Below are 24,789 nucleotides of genomic sequence, written 5' to 3'. Positions count from 1 at the left end.
TATGGTTAGACTATTTTATTATGTCTATTAGATTATGAATTATATTTCTGTCACCTTCAAAGATTTAAAGATACAAACTGCTCAAATATGTGCAAGTTATGTTTGCAAAATCAATTTGAAAATTTTCAAAAATGAGAAAAAATTTAAAATCGATGCAAACAATATTTGATTAACTTGAACACTTCTGGACTTTCGAGTTTTAAAAATGAAAAACAAAAAACTGCACAAAAGGGGCCAAATAAAGAGGCCAAACTTGACATTAGAAATCCCAATTGCCCCGGAAGCAAGTAGCGGATTAATTCAATATTTTGACACTTTTTATGTAAATAGGCAGTACAGGATGAAAATTAGCAATCGCCTGGTCTCCCGCGGCGATCTTTATTGGATAAGAGCGACTAAGAATGTTACAATGAATGAATGAATGAATGTTTAACGACACCCCAGCACGAAAAATACATCGGCTATTGGATGTCAAACTATGGAAATGCAAACACATAAAGTAAGAATGTTACAAAGATAATCCGTTGGGCGACCATCGATTTTAGAGTATGACGAGTATGGTACCAGTTAAAAAACAGAAATGCACTGAAACTGAATCGAATGTGGTAAAATACTGTGCTGGCACGAACTACACATCTGGCAGCAGACGACATAGAACATATTCTATATTTTGACAGGGCCAGACTGCCCAGACCACACACTGCATGCATTTTTAAATCTTGAAGTCGTCGTTTGTTTGGAATGGACTGGACACGCTCTAAGAACATACTTTTTGACATCATTCAGTGTGTAAATGGTAGCAATACATCTATTTGATTAGCTTTATTATTGTGGGACAATATCAAAGTCTATTTTGTAGCTTTAACTCACACAGACATGAGCGCATATGGGCGCATATAAAAAAAGAACATTTCCCATTACTATTCCAAAGGTCAGTTAACTGATTGTCGTTCTCGGTATTGTTTTACGTTTAAGCGATTTGAATGGAATAAGAACAGATTAGATCTAAAGTCTTGACACCAAGACTTACATGATGACATATATAACCGCCCCAAGAGTACTGTAATAAACAGTTAGTATGCTTTTATGCTTTGTAATATGCAACAAAGTACATCGTATATTTGGTTTTATATATATATATATATATATATATATATATATATATATATATATATATATATATATATATATATATATAGAGAGAGAGAGAGAGAGAGAGAGAGAGAGAGAGAGAGAGGGGGGGGGGGACACACCTATTTATAGATTATAATTTTAAGTGTTAAGTGTCAGTGAGGTCGAAGCGACACTGACGCCAACAATATCATGCGACAGGCTCACAGATAGGTAACCTAGCTAAGACAACACCAGTGTCTGGCACTACAAGTAGGCCTGCATGTGATATTGACTACTGAATCGTATAACAAACTTTCGCCCTCTCAAAAGTTTAAGAGAGGAGTGACTTCACTCTATAATTTTGACTTCGCATGACAATAGCGCGTACAACGTCCTAACTAGTACGACTTCTCTATTTGTTTCAAAAGCGCTATTAATAAGTTTAAAAACTTGATATCCTCTTTGTACTGATGTGAAGTCATGCATATTACGACTAGGGTACTGGGCGAGTTACTGTGACATAGTTCTTTTCAAGTTGTACAAAGAGGCAAACCGCGATAGGCTTTTTGACATGTCTGTCTCTTAATACAGATATTAGCTTGTGGAACGTGTACGTAAAATAGCGGTGAGTATTGTTTGTTTTAAATATTAAAATGGATAAATATACAAACAGACCACGCACACATAACACACGAGTTCACAGGTTCATTTTTGTATATACACACACACACACACACACACACACACAGACAGAGAGAGAGAGAGAGAGAGAGAGAGAGAGAGAGAGAGAGAGAGAGAGAGAGAGAGAGAGAGAGAGAGAGAGAGAGAGAGAGAGAGAGAGAGAGAGAGACTATATGTCAAAATTACCAAATGTTTGACATCCAATAGCCGATGATTAATAAGTCAATGTGCTCTAGTGGAGTCTTTAAACAAAATAAACAACATACTTCTCTCCGAAGCGGTCAGACTACACAGGTAAAGCTGATAGGAAATGGCAGGTGCGTGGCACGGATAGCCACAAGAGACAAGCACATGTCGCGGCTGGAGAGACAGGACTGATCCACTGATGTTAGAGAATCGCCTGGAACACGAATAATACATACCAGTTAGGACAGTACACATATTAACATGAATAGCTACTGGATGTATATATTTGAAAGCTGAATTTATGTCAAGTTCAAATAGTATAAAACATTTAAATCCACAAACCTACTGCGTCGATTCGCATGAATTTACCAGTGTGCGATCTTTTTAACAAAAATCATTTTTATTTGTCCAAGTCTGCGATCGTAACCGCTCGACCACCGGGTATTCCACAACAAATACAAGCCCAAATAACCGTGTCAAACGCAGTTGCTGAAAAAACAAAATGTTTTGTTTAACGACACCACTTTATTAATAATCGCCCATTGGATGTCAAACATCAGTTCGCTTGTGCAAGATCAACGGTATTACCTCGTTGCTCGTTGAGTATTTTCTAAGTGCATTCAACTTGATATAAAATATACGAACAACAAGTGTCAATTAGCAGATTTTAGAACCTATTTGCACGCCATTTCACAGACCATTGTCGTATCCAAGTGGGTATCATGAAAATAGAAGGACAGTAACTGGTAATTAAGAAAATGTACTGTCACAGACTCATTTGAAAACTAACGTAACAATTTAGTATCTATATACAGCAATCTTTAATTTGCAACGGGGCTAATAACGCACTCGGGGACTAATAGTCCACGAGCAGAAACTCGACCCAGTAAAAACAGCTATTCCTTTTTAAGGACAGCGACTGCGCAGTTAATCTGATGGGTAAAACATACTGCGCCTTACAGTGAAAAATATTAACAACAAAAGCATACGACAGGATCAGGGCCGTATCTCTGCACAATGCAGAGTCGAATGAGCATTTGGCAGAATTGTGGATGATTCCATGAACCTCTATCTAGTACCGCGACTATAGGTTGGAGCCACTCCCAAAGAGCAGGATTAGAGGTGACATATTTTTAATTACCCAAATAACACTATGTTTCTTCATTTTATAAATAATTATCTGTTTTGTTGTTGTTGTTTTATATGAGGCGGAACGTAGCCCAGTGGTAAAGTCCTCGCTTGAGGTGCACCACGACTGGTAAAATCAAAGGTCGTGGTATGTGTTCTCCTATCTGTGAGATGGTTCATATAAAACGATCCCTTACTACTAATGGAAAAGTGTAGCGAGTTTTCTTTTCTGAGACTATACGTCAAAACTACCATGTATTAAATTGTGTCATCTAATAGCCGATGATCGATAAATCAATGTGTTCCAGTGGTATCGTTAAACAAACTTTAACTGTTTATCATTTGAAGATTTCTAGAAAGCCCCTGAGATACGTTTTATTCATAGTCTAATAAAATTGTATTATCAGGTGCTTATGTTTACAGGTGCCAGCGAAATCGTATTTTTAGAAATGTATTTAGTGGAAAGGTTTCGAGGAATGCAGGATTTAAGACGCAAACCCTAGTTTCAACCCATGAAAAAGTACACTAACTTTAAATAATCTATGAACATGCAACGTATCTGGATACGGTTACAACAGAGAGAAGCTGAAGTCTGTGATGTTTAAATGGGGAAAATACTGTCTAAAATAACTAGAGCGTGCCCCAATAACCTGTATTTCTCTGACGAATGTGAAGTTTTAGAATGATGAAAAATGCCTTTCAGGGTTTAAAAAAACAAAACAAAAACACGTGGATGACCTGAACCACTTCTCGTGTACGAAAATAAATATTCTAAATAATAAAATATAAGTATTTCTAATTTAAATGATCAAAAACGGTTTTAAAAACTAGTGTCTATCACTTTAAACGCGTACGTTTTGGAAATGAAATGAGACAACTTGCTTGGTAAACAGCAGATATCTTAAGGTTTTGAAATGCGGAATTCTAAATTGCATTGTTATTGTTATTATTGTTTTTTGTTTTTTTTGTTTTTTGTTTTGTTTTTTTTACTGTTACTGTTATTGTTATTGTGATTAATGCTATTGTTATAATTACTCTTTTATTTTAGTGCAAATATGTCAACAATAGCGTCAACTATTTCGCAATGTCTTGTGGTCGTGGCCATTGTTATGAAAGGTCAGGCAGATGACCCAATTGTCAACACAACGCACGGCCAGGTCATAGGTCTCAGGAAGGTCATTCTCAATAAGACAATCAACAGTTTTTATGGAATTCCTTTCGCCAAGCCACCGGTGGGTAGTTTACGTTTCAAAAAACCAGAAACTTTACCTGCATGGGGAGAACAAATTATGGATGCGAGAATTCCTAAAAATTCTTGTTTGCAGTGGCACGAAAGCACCCCTTATTGGTTACGATCTGATGGTCTGACTCGCAGCGAAGATTGTCTGTACCTTAATATCTGGGCTCCAGCTAACAGCACAGAAAGTCTGACTACCCTTGTGTGGTTACACGGAGGCGCTTTTATCTCGAATTCAATTAATCGTCCACTATGTCAGGGACACTATCTGGCCGTAGTTAATAACGTCATAGTAGCGTCTATCAATTATCGTCTGGGTGCTTTTGGATTCTTCTACACTGGAAGTGACTCTGCTCCAGGCAACCAAGGCATGCTAGACCAGGTGTTAGGACTGAGGTGGATTCACGACAACATACACAGATTTGGAGGAGATCCGAAACGGATCACTCTGTTCGGTGAGAGTGCTGGAGCAGCTTCGGTGAATCATCATCTACTTTCACCTCTATCCCGGGACCTCTTTCAGTTCGCCATCCTACAGAGTGGAACAGCCGAAGCCAAATGGGCATTACTAGACACATCCTCTTTGAAAGGCACATCTATAGGTCTAGCAACACTGTTAGGATGTCCTACCGTTGAAGAGGTGCCTATGATGGAATGCATGTTAAAGACTGATCCTCAGTCGATTGTGGACAACCAACTATCTTCAATGTCGAAATTTAACCCTATTCCATGGGCGCCGATCGTTGACGGACATTTTCTACCATATCATCCAGAACAGATGCTTCTCAAGGGGGATGTGAAAAACACGAGCGTCATTATAGGGGTGACTAAAAATGAAGGAGCATTTAATTTCTCTGGTCAGTTTAACAAAACTCAATTTACGGGAGTTGCATACCTGGCAGCCTTCCCGTATGCAGACAAGTCCATATACCCAGCTGTTGTGAACGAGTATGCAGAGTCCACAGTGCCGTCGCTTCGCCCGAGTTACTACGCACTCACCGAAGACCTCCTTAGCGACCTTGCTTTCATGTGTCCAGCAGCATCATTTGCAATGTCTTATTCCGCGATAGGCAACAAGGTGTTCATGTACTCTCTGGAACACAGGTCTGCTCTTTGTCCCTTCCCTGAACATATGGGTGTGGCTCACACGTGTGATCTGGAACTGGTGTTTGGGCATCCTCTGAACGACAGTCTGGCTTTTACAAACGATGATAAGAGAATCAGTCAACATATTATGCATTACTGGACTAGCTTTGCGAAAACTGGGTAATGACAGTGTTTTTATTTATGTATTTACGTATTAATGTATGTATGTATGTATGTGTGTATGTATGTAGGTATGTATTGATGTATTGATGTATGCATGTGTGTATGTATTTTTATATTTTGAATATCTCTATTGTATGTATGTCGGGTTTTTTACTTAAACATACATATATTCAATGACGCACTGGCACAGGGGATATTAAAATCCTTTATTGCCTTCACAAATTTCCTCATGTATGTATGTATGTAGGTATGTATGTATGTATGTATGTGTGTGTGTGTGTGTGTGTGTGTGCGCATGCATGTATGTATTTATGTATGTATGTAATGTGTATGCATGTATGTATGTGTGTATGTATGTGTGTATGTATGTATATATGCATGTATGTATGTATGTATATGTGTGTGTGTGCATGTATGTACGCATGTATGTAATGTGCATGTATGCATGTGTGTATGTATGTATGCACGTATGTATGTATTAAGGTATGCATGTCTATATATGGTATGTATGTCGAGGTTGACTATTACATACAAAGATATTAACGCACAGGGGATAATTTAATATTTTCTAGCCTCACAAATCGTCCCATGCCGTTGCTGGGACTCGATCCTATGGCACCGAACCACAAGCAGCTTGTGGATTTGCAACGATACGTTCTGAGTTATTGAGACATCCATAAACAAGATGCTCTTTAACTCAACCATACACATGGGGCCTACGTGCTACGTGCATGACACAGTGGGTAAACCTGGCACTGGCTAGTGTGTATTGATGTATGATATATATATATATATATATATATATATATATATATATATATATATATATATATTGTATATATGTAGAGGTTGACTATTACATGTATTTACGTATTACACCTCAATATGCTAAGGCGAGTCAAAAATCGCTCTCCAGTATTTCCCGATTTGTTCAACAAAGAGAAATACCAGTTTAACGACAGCATGGAAGCCACTGCCATGTTTTTAATTTGTATTGTTTTAATAAAAGAACCTTCCTATCAGCTAAATGAGCTATGACAACAGTGGAAATAAATATACCTATCTATTTTACGTGTGCCGTTTGTTGAGCGTAACGTGCGCTGTTTTTCACACTCGTCAGATTGAAATTACGTGAAACTAGAGCACAATGACTTATTAATCATCGGCTATTGGATGTCAAACATTTGGTAATTTTGACATATAGTCTCTCTCTCTCTCTCTCTCTCTCTCTCTCTCTCTCTCTCTCTCTCTCTCTCTCTCTCTCTCTCTCTCTCTCTCTCTCTCTCTCTCTCTCTCTCTCTCTCTCTCTCTCTCTCTCTCTCTCTCTCTCTGTGTGTGTGTGTGTGTGTGTGTGTGTATGTGTGTGTGTTTAATTTCGTTGAATTTTAGTTTAACAAAACTCAGTTTATGTATGATGTAGGAATTAAAAAAAAAAAACCCCAGCTAAAACAATATTATTTTGTTGTGATATACAAAATATAACTGCTTTTCGGTCAGTCTTGTTTTAAATTTATTTGGCTAGTTTTATGTTTTGTTTATCAGCCGAATACGATGTGTTTGTTTTTAGAAGATTGTTAGGAAAAGGGATAACAAACCAACCAACCGCTGAAATATGGACTGGTTTAGAGGTTTAGACGCAGGCTTAGGCGGTGGGTGCGGGGGGGGGGGGGGGGGGGGGGGGGGGGGGGGGGGGGGCTTACTAGATTCAATATTGATCTCAAATGGCTGTTTTGTCTGTAATGTACGAATCCATAAGGCCTCTTGTTGAAGTCTCAAGAGGTCTGTTTCGTCTTTTGAACCATGTATCAGGGGTTGTTCAATTGGAGTTATTTCACAATTTTCATCTAACGAATGGTCAGGTAGATTGACAGGAGTGTATGTATGTATGTATGTATGTATGTATGTGTGTATTTATTATATATGTATTATGTGTGTGTGTGTGTGTGTGTGTGTGTGTGTGTGTGTGTGTATGTATGTATGCACATTAATTTAATTTATTTTATTATATTAATGTCATAATGTATGTATATTCAAATTTCTACAGAAGCCGCAATTCGTTGTCTTTGAACTTCGTGAAACTAAAACATAAATATTAATCGCAGAGAAAACATTTATATGTAAAGGTATTAATACATACTTCAGAACGACCCCAACTACAACATAATGACAAAACCCCTCTTTTATTCAGTGATCCAAATAATGCACAAACCCAGTCAACCTGGCCCATGTACGACAATCAGGAAATGAAGTACATTGTCCTGAACAAAACCATCTCAACTGGACAGGGTCTACGTTACAGAAAATGCATGTTTTGGCAGAAGACTGTAAAGCTACTGACGAAAATCAAAGGTGAGAACATCCGACCATTTTATTACTTTAATTTGAGGTATTCTGTAAAAAAAATGCGTTTTAGATGAAAAGTTAAAGTTTGTTTTGCTTAACGACTCCACTAGAACACATTGATTAATTAATCATCGGCTCTTGGATTTCAAACATTTGGTAATTTTGACATATAGACTTAGAGAGGAAACCCGCTAAAAATGTTCGTTAGTAGCAAGAGATCGTTTATATGCATCATCATACAGACAGAATAGTACATACCACGGCCTTCGATTCGAAGGCATCAGAGGAAACCCGTTACATTGTTCCATAGCAAAAGGTCTTTTATATGCATTTTCCCACAGAAAGGAAGACATATACTACGGCCTTTGGCCAGTTATGGTGCACTGGTGTGAACGAGAAAGAACCCAATCAGTTCAATGTGACCCAAACACCTCAAGCGAGCGCTCAACCGACAGAGATGATTCTCTGCATTTAAAATGAAGTGACTGACATGGTAGCTGTGGTTGCAGTAATTATGGCGGGTGCAACCAGTGGGGCAAGATGTGCTCACCTTTCGCGAACACCTGATACCACAGTTTTAACAGTGATTCATGAGTGCATGTCAAAACAGTACACCACGACTGGTATAACAAAGGCTGTGGTATGTGCTATGCCGTCTGCGGGATGATGCATATAAAAGATCCCTTGCTGCATTAACAAAAATACAGCGGGTTTCCTCTGATGACTACGCATCAGAATTACCAAATATTTGACATCCAATATTTGATGATTAGTAAATCAATGTCGTCTTGTGGTGTCGTTAAACAAAACAAATAAACACAATCTCGTTTTTTTTTTTTTTTTTTTTTTTTGGTAACTTGTCCAATTCGTTCTTCTTTGTATGTCTGTTTGTTCTTCTGCCCCATTTCTATTTTGTATATTTTGAAGATAAAGGAACTATCGTGCTTTTTTCAGTGATTGATAAGATGACGTCGACTATGAAAGACTCTTTAATGACTGTAATTAAATATTAAATATATTTTCCTAAATAAAATATTAGTGGTGGTATAATATTATTAAACAGATATTTTAACGAGTGCAATTACACATTAAATATGTTTACGTAAATAAAATATTAGTGGTTGTGCATATACCTTTTAATGTCTGTATTAATTACACATTAAGTATATTTTCCTAAATAAAATATTGGTGGTGGTATATTAAACAGATATTTTAACGAGTGCAATTACACATTAAATATATTTACGTAAATAAAATATTAGTGGTTGTGTACTAAGCATATGCCTTTTAACAACTGTATTAATTACACATTAAATATGTTGTCCTAAATATAATATTACTGGTTGTGTGTTAAGCATACACTTTTTAATGACTGTGTTAATTACACATTAAATATATTTTCCTAAATACAATATTAGCGGTGATATATTAAACAGAAATATTTTAACGACTGCAATTACATATTAAATACATTTTCCTATATAAAATATAAGCTGTGGCATATTAAACTGTAATTACATATTAAATATATTTTCCTATATAAAATATTAGTGGTGGCATATTAAACAGATATATTTTAACAACTGTAATTACACATTAAATATATTTTCTTCAATAAAATATTAATGGTGGTATATTAAACAGATATTTTAACGAGTGTAATTACATGTTAAATATATTTACCTAAATAAAATATTGCTGGTTGCATATCAATCGTACTAGTGTTTGCAGAACTAGGCCAAACATCATTTTATTCCCTAATATACATGTTTGTTCATACGTACCAAATTATGAGGCAAATAAAGCCAGTTTGATCTACTTACAAATATTAGAACGATCAGAAACACACTTGAATGTACAGTCTCTATTATTCCAAACAAAACAAAAAAGGTTATTATGTAATACTAGTCGTTACAAAATGTTATTAGTCAAAACCATCCTACAGTACAGCAAACTCAGGGTAGTTGCTTTAATCTTTATCATCAATACTGGTATATCTAAGGCTGCGGTATGTGCTATCCTGTCTGATAGCTTTCTACTAATGGAAAAATGTTGCGAGTTTCCTCTGTAAGACTAAATGTCAAAATTACCAAATGTTTGACATCCAATTGCAGATGATAAATAAATCAATGTGCTCTTATGATGTCTTTAAACAAAACAAAATATTTCATCTGCACTATAATAAAGATATAAGTATTTAATTTTTATGATCATTCTTTTTTCAGCTACCAATGATTCTAAGCCATGCAATACGAGCGATACGAGCCACGCTGAACAAACGAAAGGAAAGACTGCAGTACTGTCCCTCATGTTTGGACTTTTGTTTGCAGTGAAAAGCGCTTTCAGACCCTAGTTTCAGCACTTAAAAATGTACATTAAGTTTGATTAATATACGCTAACACCTAGACAAAACGGAGCTCAGGTTGAAATGAGTGATAAAGATATTTAATTCTAAGAATGTAGAATGTAATAAGAATTAGTTGCTTAAAACAACAACAATTCGAGTGAATTTGAAAAAGATTCAAGATATTTGGCATCAATTCTGGAATTCCGAGTACGTGATAAAAATTCTGGATTTTTCGGGAAATTCCGGAAAGTTGGTCGGACTGTTATTGTTTGGTCCATAATTAGTTTTTAGCGACGTTCTACCAAGTTCCCAGTATAAGAAAATTCAAAATTATTGAAAGCATGGTCAAAAAGACATCTTACTTTATTAGGAAGAATTGTTGCTATCAAACGTTAGCGCTTTCCAAATTGGTCCATTTGATTATTAGTATTCCCAAACCTATCTGTGAAACATTAAACAAAATTAACCAAATATTCTACTCTTATATTTAGAAAAATTCTGTTGATCGCATAGCCAGAAAAATATTAATAAAAAAAATTGAAAATGGAGGCTTAAAGATGATTAATCTGGATATTTTTTTATTAACGCTCTTAAATTAACCTGGATAAGGACGGTAATCAATTGCTCAGAGTCGTCGTGGGTTAATCTTCTCCAATGTCAACTTCTTAACAAACATATTTCAATTACCAATGTTGGGGATGATTACCATAGACTATGTGGCAAAAAAAATAGTCTAATATATTTAGGAAAGAAGTGTTTAATATCCTGGCAAACTATACACATAAAGTTGAATTATCCGAAGATGACATACCCTCTGAACCATTATGGTATAATTCATTAATCTTAATTAACAATAAAAGCATTTATTATAAAAGTTGGAATTTATTAGGCATTAATAATATACATGATATGTTTGATATGGACGTAATGTTTTTTAACTATGGTACATTTTTTGATTTTTATGGTTTTCGTCCTCCTTTTACGATTTTTGAAGGGTTAAAAGCTGCAATACTAAACAGATGGCCCAATCTTTCCAAACAAACACTTACTTCAGAGTTCTTATTTTGGCCAAAGTCTATGCATACAATATTGTATAACAAAAAAGGATCCAAACATATATATAATACATATTTATGTTCAACTTTATGTGCTCCAAGATATATTTCAAGATGAGATAAGGAACTCAATATTGAAAGAGACTATGCTTGGTGGACTCTTAACACTACAGTGTTTTTAATATGACAAAAGATACTAAATTAATATGGTTTCAATATCGAATAATTCAAAGAATTCTTCCAACAAATAATTTCCTATTTAAAATTAAATGGATAACCAGTCCAAATTGCAGCTTTTGTAATAAGTATATAGAAACATATTTTCATTTATTTTTTGAATGTTCATATAAACAATGTATAATTAAGTCGCTATTCAAATGGATAAGGGAAGTAACAGGTACTAACATTACCATGGCCCCACCAAATTTTCTCTTAGTGTACCATGAAGAAAACACTGTTATAAATATCATCGTTACATTGGCAAAACACTATATATATATATATATATATATATATATATATATATATATATATATATATATATATATATTTAAAAATTTGACAAGAAAACCTCAAGTTTTGAAATCCTCAAAGTCAAAATAAATGTTTATTATAATTTAGAAAAAGCTGCATATTGTAATAAGAATAAATACGAGAAATGTATTAAGAAATGGAAATTATGGAATCATACTTTTCAGCAGACTCAAACCAGATGGGTGACAAAATAGTTCTGGACTAGATAAACACAGAGAATGTTTTGGTGTGTTGACTATTTTCATAAACAAGGAAAAACTGTATCATAAAAGACTGAAAAACAACAACAACAAAAAACCCTTCTATATAGTAACCTTTTCTATAAGTTTAGTATATGAAAAACTCTCAAGTGTGTATTGGCTTATATTCAACTTTTTGGGCAATGTGTAAATGTATGTGTGGCAATATAATACTTGTATATTGTGAAAATGGCGGGGAAAATACAAAGAAAAAGAAAAGAAAAAAGTTCCCAATATAACATAAAGATAGCCGTACCTTTTTTTTCTGGCAATAATCGTCTACGAAAATGTACATGGATAATATTTTATGTTCTATTATGTCCACATTTTCTTATCCCTAGATTTCACAGCGTTACAAAATTATTAGGAGGACCATTGAGTCAAATGGTTTAAGCTTGCAATCTATTGGTAAACTGTTATCATTGGCTTTAGATAAAACAAAATATATTGCTTTAATTGCACGCCGAGTTTTATTGTTTTATTCTAAATTTGTTTTGCTTAGTGATCATTAAACCTAATTATTTGTATTCTTTAACATTTTCAAGAGGCTTATCTCCTAGAGTAAATATGTTCTTATAGTCATTTGTATTTGCATTTCCATTAAATGCTATTTAGTTTTGTGTTTTCAATATTCCAAAAAGGCAAATCGTGAACATTAGTTGCTAGTAGTGCAGTGTCGTCGGCATTAAAATATTAGTGGCTGTATATTAAATGTGTATCTGATCGTTCTAATATTTGTACTCGGTAAAATTTCATTTTATTTCCTAAAATATTTTTTTTCTTACGTACGAAATTATTAAAAGATAAAATCCAGTTTGGGTTTCTTACAAATATTAAGACGACCAGAAACACATTGAATATACAGATACTGGTATTCTAAACAAGAAAATATATTTAATATGTAAGTTTAATCGTAGAAATAGTTTATTAGTCGGAAACATCTTACAATGCAGCAAACTCAGGAATGTCCCTTTAATAGTTTATAAACAGATTTCGGTCATTTAATTTGTTTTTCAACTTTGTATTTATGGGCTTCGTTTTCTTTCAATAAATATTTCTTATACGACATGCTTGCATTTATTAATTGATTGTTTTGTGCACTTTTAATATTGTGAACCTGTTTTCATTGCCGCGTGGTATTTATTTCTAGAAATTATATGTAGTTCGTGCACGTGCGCCGGTTGGCACGCGAACGAATGTTGACGCTGAATGAAGGAAGGGAAATGTTTTATTTAACGACACACATATATATATATGAAGAGGTGACAGCGGGTTTCCTCTCTCAATATATGTGTGGTCCTTAACCATATGTCCGACGCCATATAACCGTATATAAAAATGTGTTGAGTGCGTCGTTAAATAAAACATTTCCTTCCTTCCTTCTTTAATCCACCATTAGATATGCATGTCGTGGCTATTTATTCTCCTGCTATCTTGACTTACTGAGACTCTATCATTTTAAGATATACCATTAAAGTAATGTATCATGTCATTATCTATGTAATAGGGAAGATCAGGATTTTTTCATCAATTGTGATATATAATCTGGCAAACATTTTGTTTTTGCATTAAACTCAACAAGTAACAGTAATGGACTTCCTAATTTTATTTGCTGATTTATTTCATTTTGAATAATAGTAAATGTATTTTTCTTGCAATAAGTGGGATGTATTGGAGGAATATAAAGGATGCCAATCAGCAATATTTCATGTGGGCCTATATTCTCACATGGGATTTGAAGCCAAGATACAAATTCTATTTTGTGAGTTACATCAATATTGAGACTGGTAACTAGCTTGAAAACAAACAAACAAACAAATATTAAGATGCATTTTTGTGATTAACGACGAACGGGTCAATTTCAAGCAGTCGTGGCCTATTTCCATTGTGGCATGGGTCCGAGAATTGTACGCTGGTGTGTGTCATGTGTTCATGTATAGCTCGAGTGTCTAGTAAGATGAACCATATTTTTATCTATATTTATATAGAGTGGGATAAAAAAAAAAAACCCATACATTTTTGTCCACAAGTTTTGAGAGGGGTAGGGGGAAGCACATACCTGTCAGAAGGAGAATTTCCCCATTATTAAGTTGACGCTTATGATTTAGCTAACCTGTATTTATTGGTGACGTAAATCTCACCTCCGGCCTACAATTCTATTTTAAACGTACCTACAGTATTATATATTTAAAAAATAAAATAAAATAACATAATGGCAGCGATGGGATTCGAACCCACGTCTCCGAAGAGAATGGTGCCTAAAACTAGCGCCTTAGACCGCTAGGCCACGCTACTACAATTATAATAGATAAAACAGGAGACGTGACTGAACTAATATTTTCTTATTATTTATGATTTAAAACAAGTTTGTTTTGTTTAACGACAACACTAGAGCACATTGATTAACTAATCATCGGCTATTGGATGTTAAACATTTGTTAATTCTGAGAAAACCCACTACTTTTTTCTTAATGCAGTAAGAGATAATTTGTATGCATCTTCCCACAGACAGGGCAGCACATACCACATCCTTTGATCAGTTGTGTTGCAGTGGTTGGAACAAGATAACAAAAATCAGTAGAACTGATCCACGGAGGTGCTTCGATCCTGCGACACAATATTATTATTATTCCGACTTAGTTTCGTGCCTATATGAAATTAAGGTTACAGCACGCTGCCCTTGGCACTCATGCCATTTATCTGAACTGCGGTTAAATAATGGTTAGTTAGACTTAGATATGGTTTTAACGTGCTCATATACCTCTATGGTTAAATGGTTTCGAGCATGCCTACACCGAGTCCGGCCTCCGATAAGATCGGTGGTCTGACTCGGGGCACGGTTAGTTAAAGAGAAGTCGGTGTAGTGGCTTTTACCCATCGGCAGGCGAACCTAGTGTAGTGTGTTGTGTTTAACAACACCACTAGATTACATCGATTTCTTAAATGTTGGGAGGCGTGGGCATATCCCAGTGTGAAGGGTCCTTCTCGACTTTCAAAGTGAAATCAGACATGATTGGGTTTTTTCGCGTTCCAACCAGTGCACCATAATTGGTCAAAGGCCGTGGTATGTGCTTTCCTGTCTGTGAGAAAGAGCATATAAACATCCCTGGCAGGTTTCCTCCGATAACTACTAGTCAGAAATACTAAATGTCTGAAATCCAATAGCCGATGATTAATTAATCAATGTTCTCTAGTGGTGTCGTTAAACAAAACAAACTTCTGATGATGATGGTTATGGTAGTTCTTCTACTACTACTACTACTACTACTACTACTACTACTACTACTACTACTACTACTACTACTACTACTACTACTACTACTACTACTACTACTACTACTACTACTACTACTACAGCTAATGATGGTGATGACATAGACAATAATAATAGTAATAATAATAATGATAACGATAATAATAATAATAATAATAATAATAATAATTTTAAAAAGTAACAACAATAATGAGAAAAGCAGAAATTGGCAGCGGTGGGATTCGAAACCACGCCTCCATAGAGACTGGTGCCTAAAACCAGCGCCTTAGACCACTCGGCCACGCTACCACGAAGACGACTGTTGGCAGAAGACATGCTACTGGACGGACAGGACAGTTTCTCGTTTGGCATTGTTTTGGTTTGTGCAGTTAATTGTTTAAACTGTGAACAACAGTATTAATATTTTTTTTTTTTTTTTTTTTTTGTATAAGAGTTATACATATATTTTGTTGTAATGAAGAGTTTAAACAGACAACAGCTATTCGAGCTGAGTGGTCAGTAAAATAAGTCAGCTGAATTGTGGATTGGTGCCGGCACCGAGGTACGAACCTATAAACCACCGCCCTTGTGCATCGATAATGTATATACGTTGTAAATTGTATACATGATTAGTATCGTTACTTACAGCTATACATGTAGTATCGATCTATGGCATGTGTATCTTATTGTTTTATACGCTGATATGCACATATGTCACTAACATGCACCAAAATTAAGTTACCTTTATTTGATCATCATTCTTCTGTTTTGTTAAATATAATAATTTTCCATTTTCAACGAAAAATCGTTTGCAAGCTCGTCTAAAATTCGCTTTTCTTTCTTTGTCTTAAAAATCGTCCCTGTAACTTCTTTTAGTTAAAATATTATAAACATTATTATTTTTAAACAAACAATAGTTGTCCATGTACCAATGTACATATAAGGTTGCACTTAACTGGGGTGGGGTAAGTCTGAAGTAATGAATTTTTGTTTATAAAATATGAACCTTAGCTTGGCAATGATATCTCCACATAATTCCTGTCATATTAACCTGAATAAAAGGAATCAAGGGGTGGGTGAAGAGATTCTGGGATCCATCCAATCACCACACATGATGAGTTATTATTTTTATTCTGCAAATTTGCAAGGGCGGATCCGCCCCTGGTTCATAGGCCAACACCCTCGTCTAGATTCGCCACTGAGATTTATACCAACTTTTACAATGTGCACCGGCCTCGGTGGCGCAGAGGTTAAGCCATCGGACTACAGGCTGGTAGGTACAGAGTTCGCAGCCCGGTACCGGCTCCAACCCAGAGCGAGTTCTTAAGGGCTCAATGGGTAGGTGTAAGGCCACTACACCCTCTTCTCTCTCACTAACGACTAACCAACTAACAACTAACCCACTGTCCTGGACAGACAGCCCAGATAGCTGAGGTGTGTGCCCAGGACAGCGTGCTTGAACCTTAATTGGATATAAGCACGAAAATAAATTGAAATTGAAATGTGCACTGGCCATACAACCATCAAAAACACTCAAAACATATAATTTGTGAGTTCTTAAAAACTATCATAGCGTACGTGTACGGGGAGTGCATAATATACATATAATATAGACTGGGGGAGTGTATATCACATGTATAATATGCACTGGGGAGTACTTATTCTACGTATAATATTGACCAGGGAGTGCAAATTATATATTGTAGTGTGTTGTGTTTAACAAGACCACTAGATTACAGCGACTTCTTAAATATTGGGAGGCGTTAGCATATCCCAGTGTGAAGGGTCCTTTTGGACTTTCAAAGTGAAATCAGACATGATTGTTGGGTTTTTCGCGTTCCAACCAGTACACCGTAATTGTTCAAAGGCCGTGGTGAGTGCTTTCCTGTATGTGGGTAAGAGCATATAAAAATCCCTGGCTGCACGAAGAAAATTTTTAGCAGGTTTCCTCCGATGACTACTAGTCAGAAATACTAAATGTCTGACATCCAATAGCCGATGATTAATTAATCACTGTTCTCTAGTGGTGTCGTTAAACAAAACAAACTTCTGATGATGGTGGTGGTGATTATACTTCTACTACTGCTACAGCTAATGATGGTGATGATATAAATAATAATAATTGTAATAATTTAAAAAGTAATAACAATAATGACAAACGGATAACTTGGCAGCGTTGGGATTCGAACCCACGCCTCCGTAGAGACGTGCCTAAAACCAGCGCCTTTTTTTTTTCTTTCTTGAAAGTGTTTATTCATAATATAGACATATTTACATAACAATGCATTTTATAAATAAATAAAAACAACCTTTATACATATCAATATTATATGCATGATTAAAAGAAAACATCTTACAAACAAAAAACCCCACCAACAAACAGAACCACCACCACCCCCCACCCCCCCCCCAAAAAAAAAACACAACAAAAACCCCCCCACATAAAATGCAATTGTATAATAGCTCTTTAAAAACATAATGATCACCAAGTAATAACAATATCATTAGTCCCCGAAATTGTAACATACTTATTTGTTGAAATATATTTCTTAATAAATAGATGTTCTTTATTTGATAAACACATATGTATATAAAGAGTGTTTAACATGTTTTGAAATATTCTATCAAATAAAGTTGTACAATCTAATAAAACATCTTTCATGCTATAAATATTTCTGCGTTTATAAATTGTCATTCTTACAGCAGAAAACAATAAATGAAGAAATTTATTGTATGAACCACTCTCATTAAAACCAAATAATATCCAAGATCTCAATTTATCACCACTGAAACCTTTGTCTTTAAAGAAAACAGATATTATATTAGTTATATTTTGTAAGAACGAAATTAAGCCAGGACAATCCAAAAACCAATGCTCAATATTTTCAGATAAAAAGCCACATATCAAACACAAATGTGAATCAATTTTTCCTATTTTAAATAATTTATCCGCAGGCCATAAAATATTATGAGCCAAACGAAAATCAAGATCAATACTAATATTGTTTTTATGATTAGAATTAATATTTGACAACAGTATGTCTTCTTCATTATTATATCCTAAATTATCCCAATATGTTAATGATACTGGCGGCTTAAAACATTTATCAATTAACATGGTATAACATAATTTGGAAGTAAACGTCATAGGTGAAACTATATTACTTCCATTACTAATTGATACAAATTCATTCGCTAAATCAAAATACTCAACCTCTATTATAGTTTTCCATTCTTGCGGTAACGCTAATAAAATACTATTATACATATCAACAATAATATTTTCTCTAATTTCAGGTAAAATATCATGAATGATTTCAATAATTGCATTACAAGGTAAGAATCCTGTGGAATAACAATAAGCTATATCAAAAACTGTACATATACCGGATTTAATAAATATATAATTGTTTAGTAATTTACCATTGGAACGTATAAAATCATTATTAAACAATGGTTGCATAAGTATATGTTCTACAATAGTTGGTTGTATTCTATTATTGTCACTTATGCTATTAAAAGCTAATAACAATTCAGCATAAACAGGAGGCATTGTATCTAAGTTTCGTTTGGTATGTTTTATGAAAAACACACTGTGCCTCAGGTGCATACTATTATACTGTAAAAGAAAATAATTAAGAAAATCTTTCCATATAGACTTACACTGTGGATCTAAAAACTTTTTAAGCCATTTTAATCTGAAGGCTTGACATTTTAAATCAATGCAAGGGAAATTAAGTCCTCCTTGATTAATTCGTCCAATTATAGTAGTGTATTTTATCTGTGATGGTTTCTTATCCCATAAAAAATCTAAAATTAAATTGTTCAACCTTTTTTTTCGCCCAATTTGGAATTACTTGTAAATTTAAAACATACCATACTCTTGAAACTAAAAGTGTATTAATAACTACAGATTTACCGTGTAACGTTAAATTACGCATTTTCCACAAATTCAATATATTTTGTATTTTATCCCATTTCTCTTGCCAGTTATAAATATCACACATGTCTCTGTTCGGTCCCAGAAACACGCCTATCACGCGCACTGCGTCATGCTTAAACTGAACGGGAATATCGGCAAGAAACTCCAGATCAGGTTGACCTACATTCACTAACAATAGCTCTGACTTTTCAATGTTAACCTTTGCTCCAGAGCACGCACAGTATCGGGAAATTGATTTGAAAGTATTTATAACGGACTGCTGATTCTGCAACGTCAAGTTTACATCATCAGCGTGTTGATACATCAAAGAGGTAATATCAGTATTTTTATTGTTGTCACGGGGATTCTATAATTCCCGTAACTGAATAAAACACGATTATCAAAATATCTCTCCTAACTGTATATCTATTAGATCTCTCTGTAACAGGCTGTTAAACCCTAGTATGGCTCGTCTCTAGGTATGATCAGAGATACGATCTTATATAAAGTATATATTATTATAGCACGTTTAGCTCACTAGAAACACAACAAAACACAATACACTTTGGAATCTGTATTATCCTACGCTGACAAATGTACAGCCGTAGTAGTTAATTAATAACAGCAATAATAACAACCCAGAACTGATCACTTAATTAGTTAATCTCTAGGTGTCTAGTTACACAATATGCGAATCACTTCACCGTTACACCACACCCACGCGTGTGATAATTGAGAAACGCTTCCAGGAGAAGTTAATTAATAAAGGAATTACAACACCATTCCTAACTGGTTAATTTTTAATTACCCTTACTACTCGTTCAGTAACGTGTGATAATTTAGGAACGCTTCCAGGGGAACTTAATTAATAAAGGAATTACAGCTCTATTCCTAACGGGTTAATTTTTAATTAACCCTAACTACTCATTCAGTAACCTTATAACACAGAATTAATACTGGTACCTATCACAATAAAGACAATAACCTACAGTTTACCTAGGTCGTCTAGGATGACTGGCTAAGCTTTATATTACCAAATACTCGTATAATGTTAGAACAAAAAGTCTACGATTTACTTCGTCAGATGACCGAAGACACTGTCTAAAGAATATTGGTATAATACAGTATTAAAATATTTAAAGTCACATCAATCACATCAAGGTTATACACAGAGCAGAAATGATATTTACCAAAGTCCAAACGGACTAACGTTCCCTGGGAGCCTTCCTATTCTGGTTCTCCTCGATATCTCTAAAAACTAGCTATTTATTATAAAATCAGAATTCGCCTGGGGGTACAAGGCGGTACCTCCCCCTATCATCTGATATTTCACCTCTACTAGCGTCGGGATATTTCTCTCTGATCGTCAGACTTACTGACGCCATCGTCGCCAAATCACGGTTGTAAAAACCGCACTCGCAGAGGTATTACGTAACTACTCGCCACATGGCCTCCACAGCTGGACTAAGTGCATATTGGAATGCCCGATCGCGCGAAGTATTACGTAACAAGTTGCCCAGCTAGCTAAGTGCAATTAAACTGCACACGGCCCTCTAACACAATTAAAATCGCCACAGGCGAAAACAAATTTAAGAGCATGTCCCGTCACAATTGTAATTCCCTGAATATTAGAATGTTTCAACAAAATATTTAAAGGTTCACTAACAATGACATAAAATCGAAGATAAGGGACATCCCTGCCTTACGGAACGTTCTATTTTAAAGAAGGGGGACAGATGTCCATTACATTTAATAGTACTTGAAATATCATTATACAATATTTTAATCCAATTAATAAATGTATGGCCAAAACCAAATTTTTGCAAAGTACTAAACAAGAATTCATGAGACACTCGATCAAAAGCTTTTTCTGAATCAATATTTAATACATATAAAGGTATATTTTCGAGTTCACTGTAATATATAATGTCTCTAATAGCTGCAACATTTTCCGATATATCTCTACCAGGTACAGAATATGTTTGTTCAGGGGAGATAATTCTGTCAAGAGATAATTTAATTCTTAATGCTAAAACCCTTGCTATAATCTTGTAATCGACATTAAGTAAACTGATTGGTCTTCAGTTTTTTTAATGTCTTTTATCACCTTTATTCTTGAAAAATAATGAGATAGCACCCCGCTTCATGGTTCTTGACAATTCACCCTTATCTTCAATATTTTTGACAACTTTAAAAAATAATGGACCAATGTCCTTCCAAAAATGAAGATAAAATTCAACAGTTAATCCATCTAAACCAGGAGATTTATTTCTAGACATTCCTTTTAAGGCATTATATAATTCTTTAAGAGTTAAATTATCATCACAATTATTTTTATCTTCTTCTAAAATATTATTATTAATTAAACCTAATATGTTATCTTTCTCATTTTGATAAATTTCTTCTTTCTTATACAAATTTGAATAAAATCTAACTTCTTCTTTAAAATAGGTAAAGTTCCATTAACCATGGTTCCATCATTTAAAATTAATTCTTTAATAGTATTTTTATTTTGTTTATGTTTTTCCAAATTTAAAAAATAACTTGTATTAATCTAATGCCCAGCTGGACTTTGATCTTAGAATAGCACCATGACATTTATTTTCTTCATAAATTTAATTTTTTTCTTTTAATTCATAAATTAAAGTATAATCATAATCATTATTTTTATAGGCCAAATTATATTCTTTTTCCAATTTATTATGTAAATCCCAATAAATTTTGTTTTCCATTTGATGTTTCTTGATGGAAAAATCCCTAGCACATTTTTTAATTTTATATTTTAAAGTGTTCCACCATATCAAAATATTATTATTAATAAGAGGATCACTATTAGCCTGAACTAAAATCTCTGTAATTTTGCTATTCAATTCTAGATCTTTGAGTAATGTATTATTAAAAATCCATACCCCAGGTCCTCTTTCTACCTCTGACATATCAATTCTAATACATACAAAACTATGATCACTAAAAGTAGTATGTTTAATATAACAAGTAACAACATTATGAATCATTAATCTACTACATAAAATATAATCTATTCTACTTTGTTTTAAATTGCCTTCAACAACTTGACTTCTGGTATAAGATCTTTTATCTGGATGCTTATATCTCCATGTCAACTAAATTACAATTTTGACTAAATTCTCTGAATATTTGTGAACTTTGTTTATTAAAATGCATATTTGCAAGCCTATCTAAATTATTATTCATTATTTCATTATAATCTCCTGAAATAATATTAAAATCTTCAGAACATATGTATTGTTGAAAGCAATCAATTTTTTTTAATTCTTTCTGTAACACAATTAGGTGCATATATACTAAACACATTCACCTGTTTGTCATGTAAATTAATGCAAACTTTAATACACCTTCCTGTCAGTTCATCACTTAAAACAGCCCATGATGTAACATTCAATTTATAAGACTTAGAAACCAAAATAGCTACTCCCCTAGAATGACAATCATCTGCATTATTATAATAGATATCCCCATCCCACATATATTTATTGTGTTCAATAAAATTATCATCCACATTTAAAGTCTGCAAATAAGAAAAAAACATTTAGTAACTTGTTTTTATTTCTTAAACCATTGGCATTAAGTGATAGTAGAAAAAGTGAAATGATAACAAGTATTGAGGAGTAGCTTTTCTGGTTGAAGTCTGTGAACTTGACTGTTTAAAAAAGAAATGATTCTTTATTCACTAATCTCAACTTTTTTATATTTTTCATGTTTCTTTTTTGCACTTTCTATATTTGGTTTCACTTTGATTTTATTTCTTCTTCTTCCAACTTTTGTACCACTTTTGACACTTGTTTGTGAATCAACCATATCATCATTATCATCAAAATCATCATCATTATCATCAACAATTTTTATTTTGTCCATATTACTTACATTTTCTTCACTCTGAGAAAAGCAAGTATCAACAACCTGTACATGTTTTTTTGCCTGTGATATTATCTTTTTCTGTTATTTCATGGCTACAGATATTAAACCTCAACTTTTTCAGTTTGTTTATCAACCTCAATGTTTACATCCAAATCATCATCAGTGTTTTGTGTTCTTACTTCTTTATGACTTCCATCTAATTGCACATATTCACTAAGCATTTGCATGTCATCAGGAACATCTTCATCATTATGATCTGGTTCACTCCTACATACACAAGCAAACATCCACTTTCTGCAGTCCACACATCTATCTTCAATACAGTCAAACCTCATGTGACCCTTCATGTTGCATCTCTTACAGACAACATCAGGACATTCCCTGATCAAGTGATCTGGACTGTGACACAGATTACACAGCTTGACCTGGCCATCATGGATTACTCTCACATATGAGGAACCAACTGCTGACTCAAATTTTAGAGAATATGGCAGAGATTTTACTTCACCTGTAAACTTGACTCTAAAATATCTTGTTCCATCAGTTACAGTAGGTTTGTCCTTTAAAAACGTCCTGTGTATTGGAGATTGTATTTCACATCCAAAACTCTCAATCTTCTCCACAATTTCCTTGTCAGTAATATATGATGCCATATGTAACAACGACACCACTGTTGTTTCACTAACAATAGGCTTCACCTCATAGCTATGCTTTTCCACACAACATTTATCACCAATAATCTGTAAACAATCCTCATCCGACATGGTTATTTCATAAGAGTTATTTCCCCTTGGAATCACTGCATAACAGCTATGTTCACCACATACTTTTTCAATTTCATCCAAAATACTGCCAACATCAATCTTAACATTGTCTTTACCACTAATTGTAATAGTAGCCTCTTTTGTGTATTTTCTCAAATGGCTTAGCAAATTCTCATCATATCGTTTTTTCTTTTTCTCACCTTTATTCACTTGAGTCCAAAGTCCAGCATCATGATCCTCAGTAATGGCGTCCTTCTCCGCCATTATTGTCAGTATGCGACTTTGAGGCGTCTGCCTCTAAGTCACAAAAACAACTCCAACACACAGAATAACTGGTATAACACAACCAGACAATGAAATATAACTTTACGTGGAAAATATCCGTCAACACAAATACACAAACCACAAAAATCACCAAAAAAGATGAGAGCTTCAAAAACACGTCTTCTCCTTATCAAAACAAGGGAGACCACCCACACTGGTGCCTAAAACCATCGCCTTAGACCACTCGGCCACGCTACCACAAAGACGACTGTTAGCAACAGACATGCTACTAAACGGACAGTTTCTCGTTTGACATTGTTTTGGTTTGTGCAGTTATTTATTTAAACTCAACAACAGTATTAAAAAAAAAAAAAATCTGTTTTGTATAAGATGATTAATTAATCACTCTCTAGTGGTGTCGTTAAACAAAACAAACTTCTGATGATGGTGGTGGTGATTATACTACTACTACAGCTACAGCTAATGATGGTGATGATATAAATAATAATAATTGTAATACTTTAAAAAGTAATAACAATAATGACAAAAGCATAAAT

General features: G+C 34.2%; 1 protein-coding gene and 1 non-coding gene across 3 annotated transcripts; one reads left to right on the top strand and one right to left on the bottom strand.

Moving 5' to 3' along the window:
* The first annotated feature begins 1,603 nt into the window (after nt 1-1,603).
* On the top strand, nt 1,604-12,941 carry LOC121390448 (acetylcholinesterase-like). Of its 2 annotated transcripts, XM_041522267.1 has the most exons (4): nt 1,604-1,738; nt 4,157-5,611; nt 7,803-7,963; nt 10,183-12,941. In XM_041522267.1, exons 2-4 carry the CDS (start codon nt 4,164-4,166, stop codon nt 10,308-10,310), a joined length of 1,737 nt encoding a protein of 578 aa, XP_041378201.1. In that variant the 5' UTR covers nt 1,604-1,738; nt 4,157-4,163; the 3' UTR covers nt 10,311-12,941. The 2 variants fall into 2 exon arrangements, with proteins under 2 accessions (XP_041378201.1, XP_041378203.1); XM_041522269.1 differs by lacking the exon at nt 1,604-1,738 and having other exon boundaries at nt 3,843-5,611.
* A 2,671-nt stretch (nt 12,942-15,612) lies between these two features.
* Nucleotides 15,613-15,694, bottom strand: Trnal-uag. The gene has a single exon. It is a non-coding gene; the product is annotated as a tRNA-Leu (tRNA).
* Between the last annotated feature and the right edge of the window lie 9,095 nt (nt 15,695-24,789).

The sequence above is a fragment of the Gigantopelta aegis genome, chromosome 15 (assembly GCF_016097555.1).
Source record: "Gigantopelta aegis isolate Gae_Host chromosome 15, Gae_host_genome, whole genome shotgun sequence".
NCBI lineage: Eukaryota > Metazoa > Mollusca > Gastropoda > Neomphalida > Peltospiridae > Gigantopelta > Gigantopelta aegis.
Note: the sequence above shows the minus strand (reverse complement) of the source record. Positions and strands in the feature narration are given on the sequence as shown.

Bases quoted from the DNA above. Each gene is read 5' to 3' on its own strand.
- LOC121390448 (XM_041522267.1), top strand. From the start codon at position 4,164: ATGTCAACAATAGCGTCAACTATTTCGCAATGTCTTGTGGTCGTGGCC. The intron at 5,612-7,802 runs GTAATGACAGTG...TCTTTTATTCAG, and splicing joins ACTAGCTTTGCGAAAACTGG to TGATCCAAATAATGCACAAA. The intron at 7,964-10,182 runs GTGAGAACATCC...TTCTTTTTTCAG, and splicing joins GCTACTGACGAAAATCAAAG to CTACCAATGATTCTAAGCCA.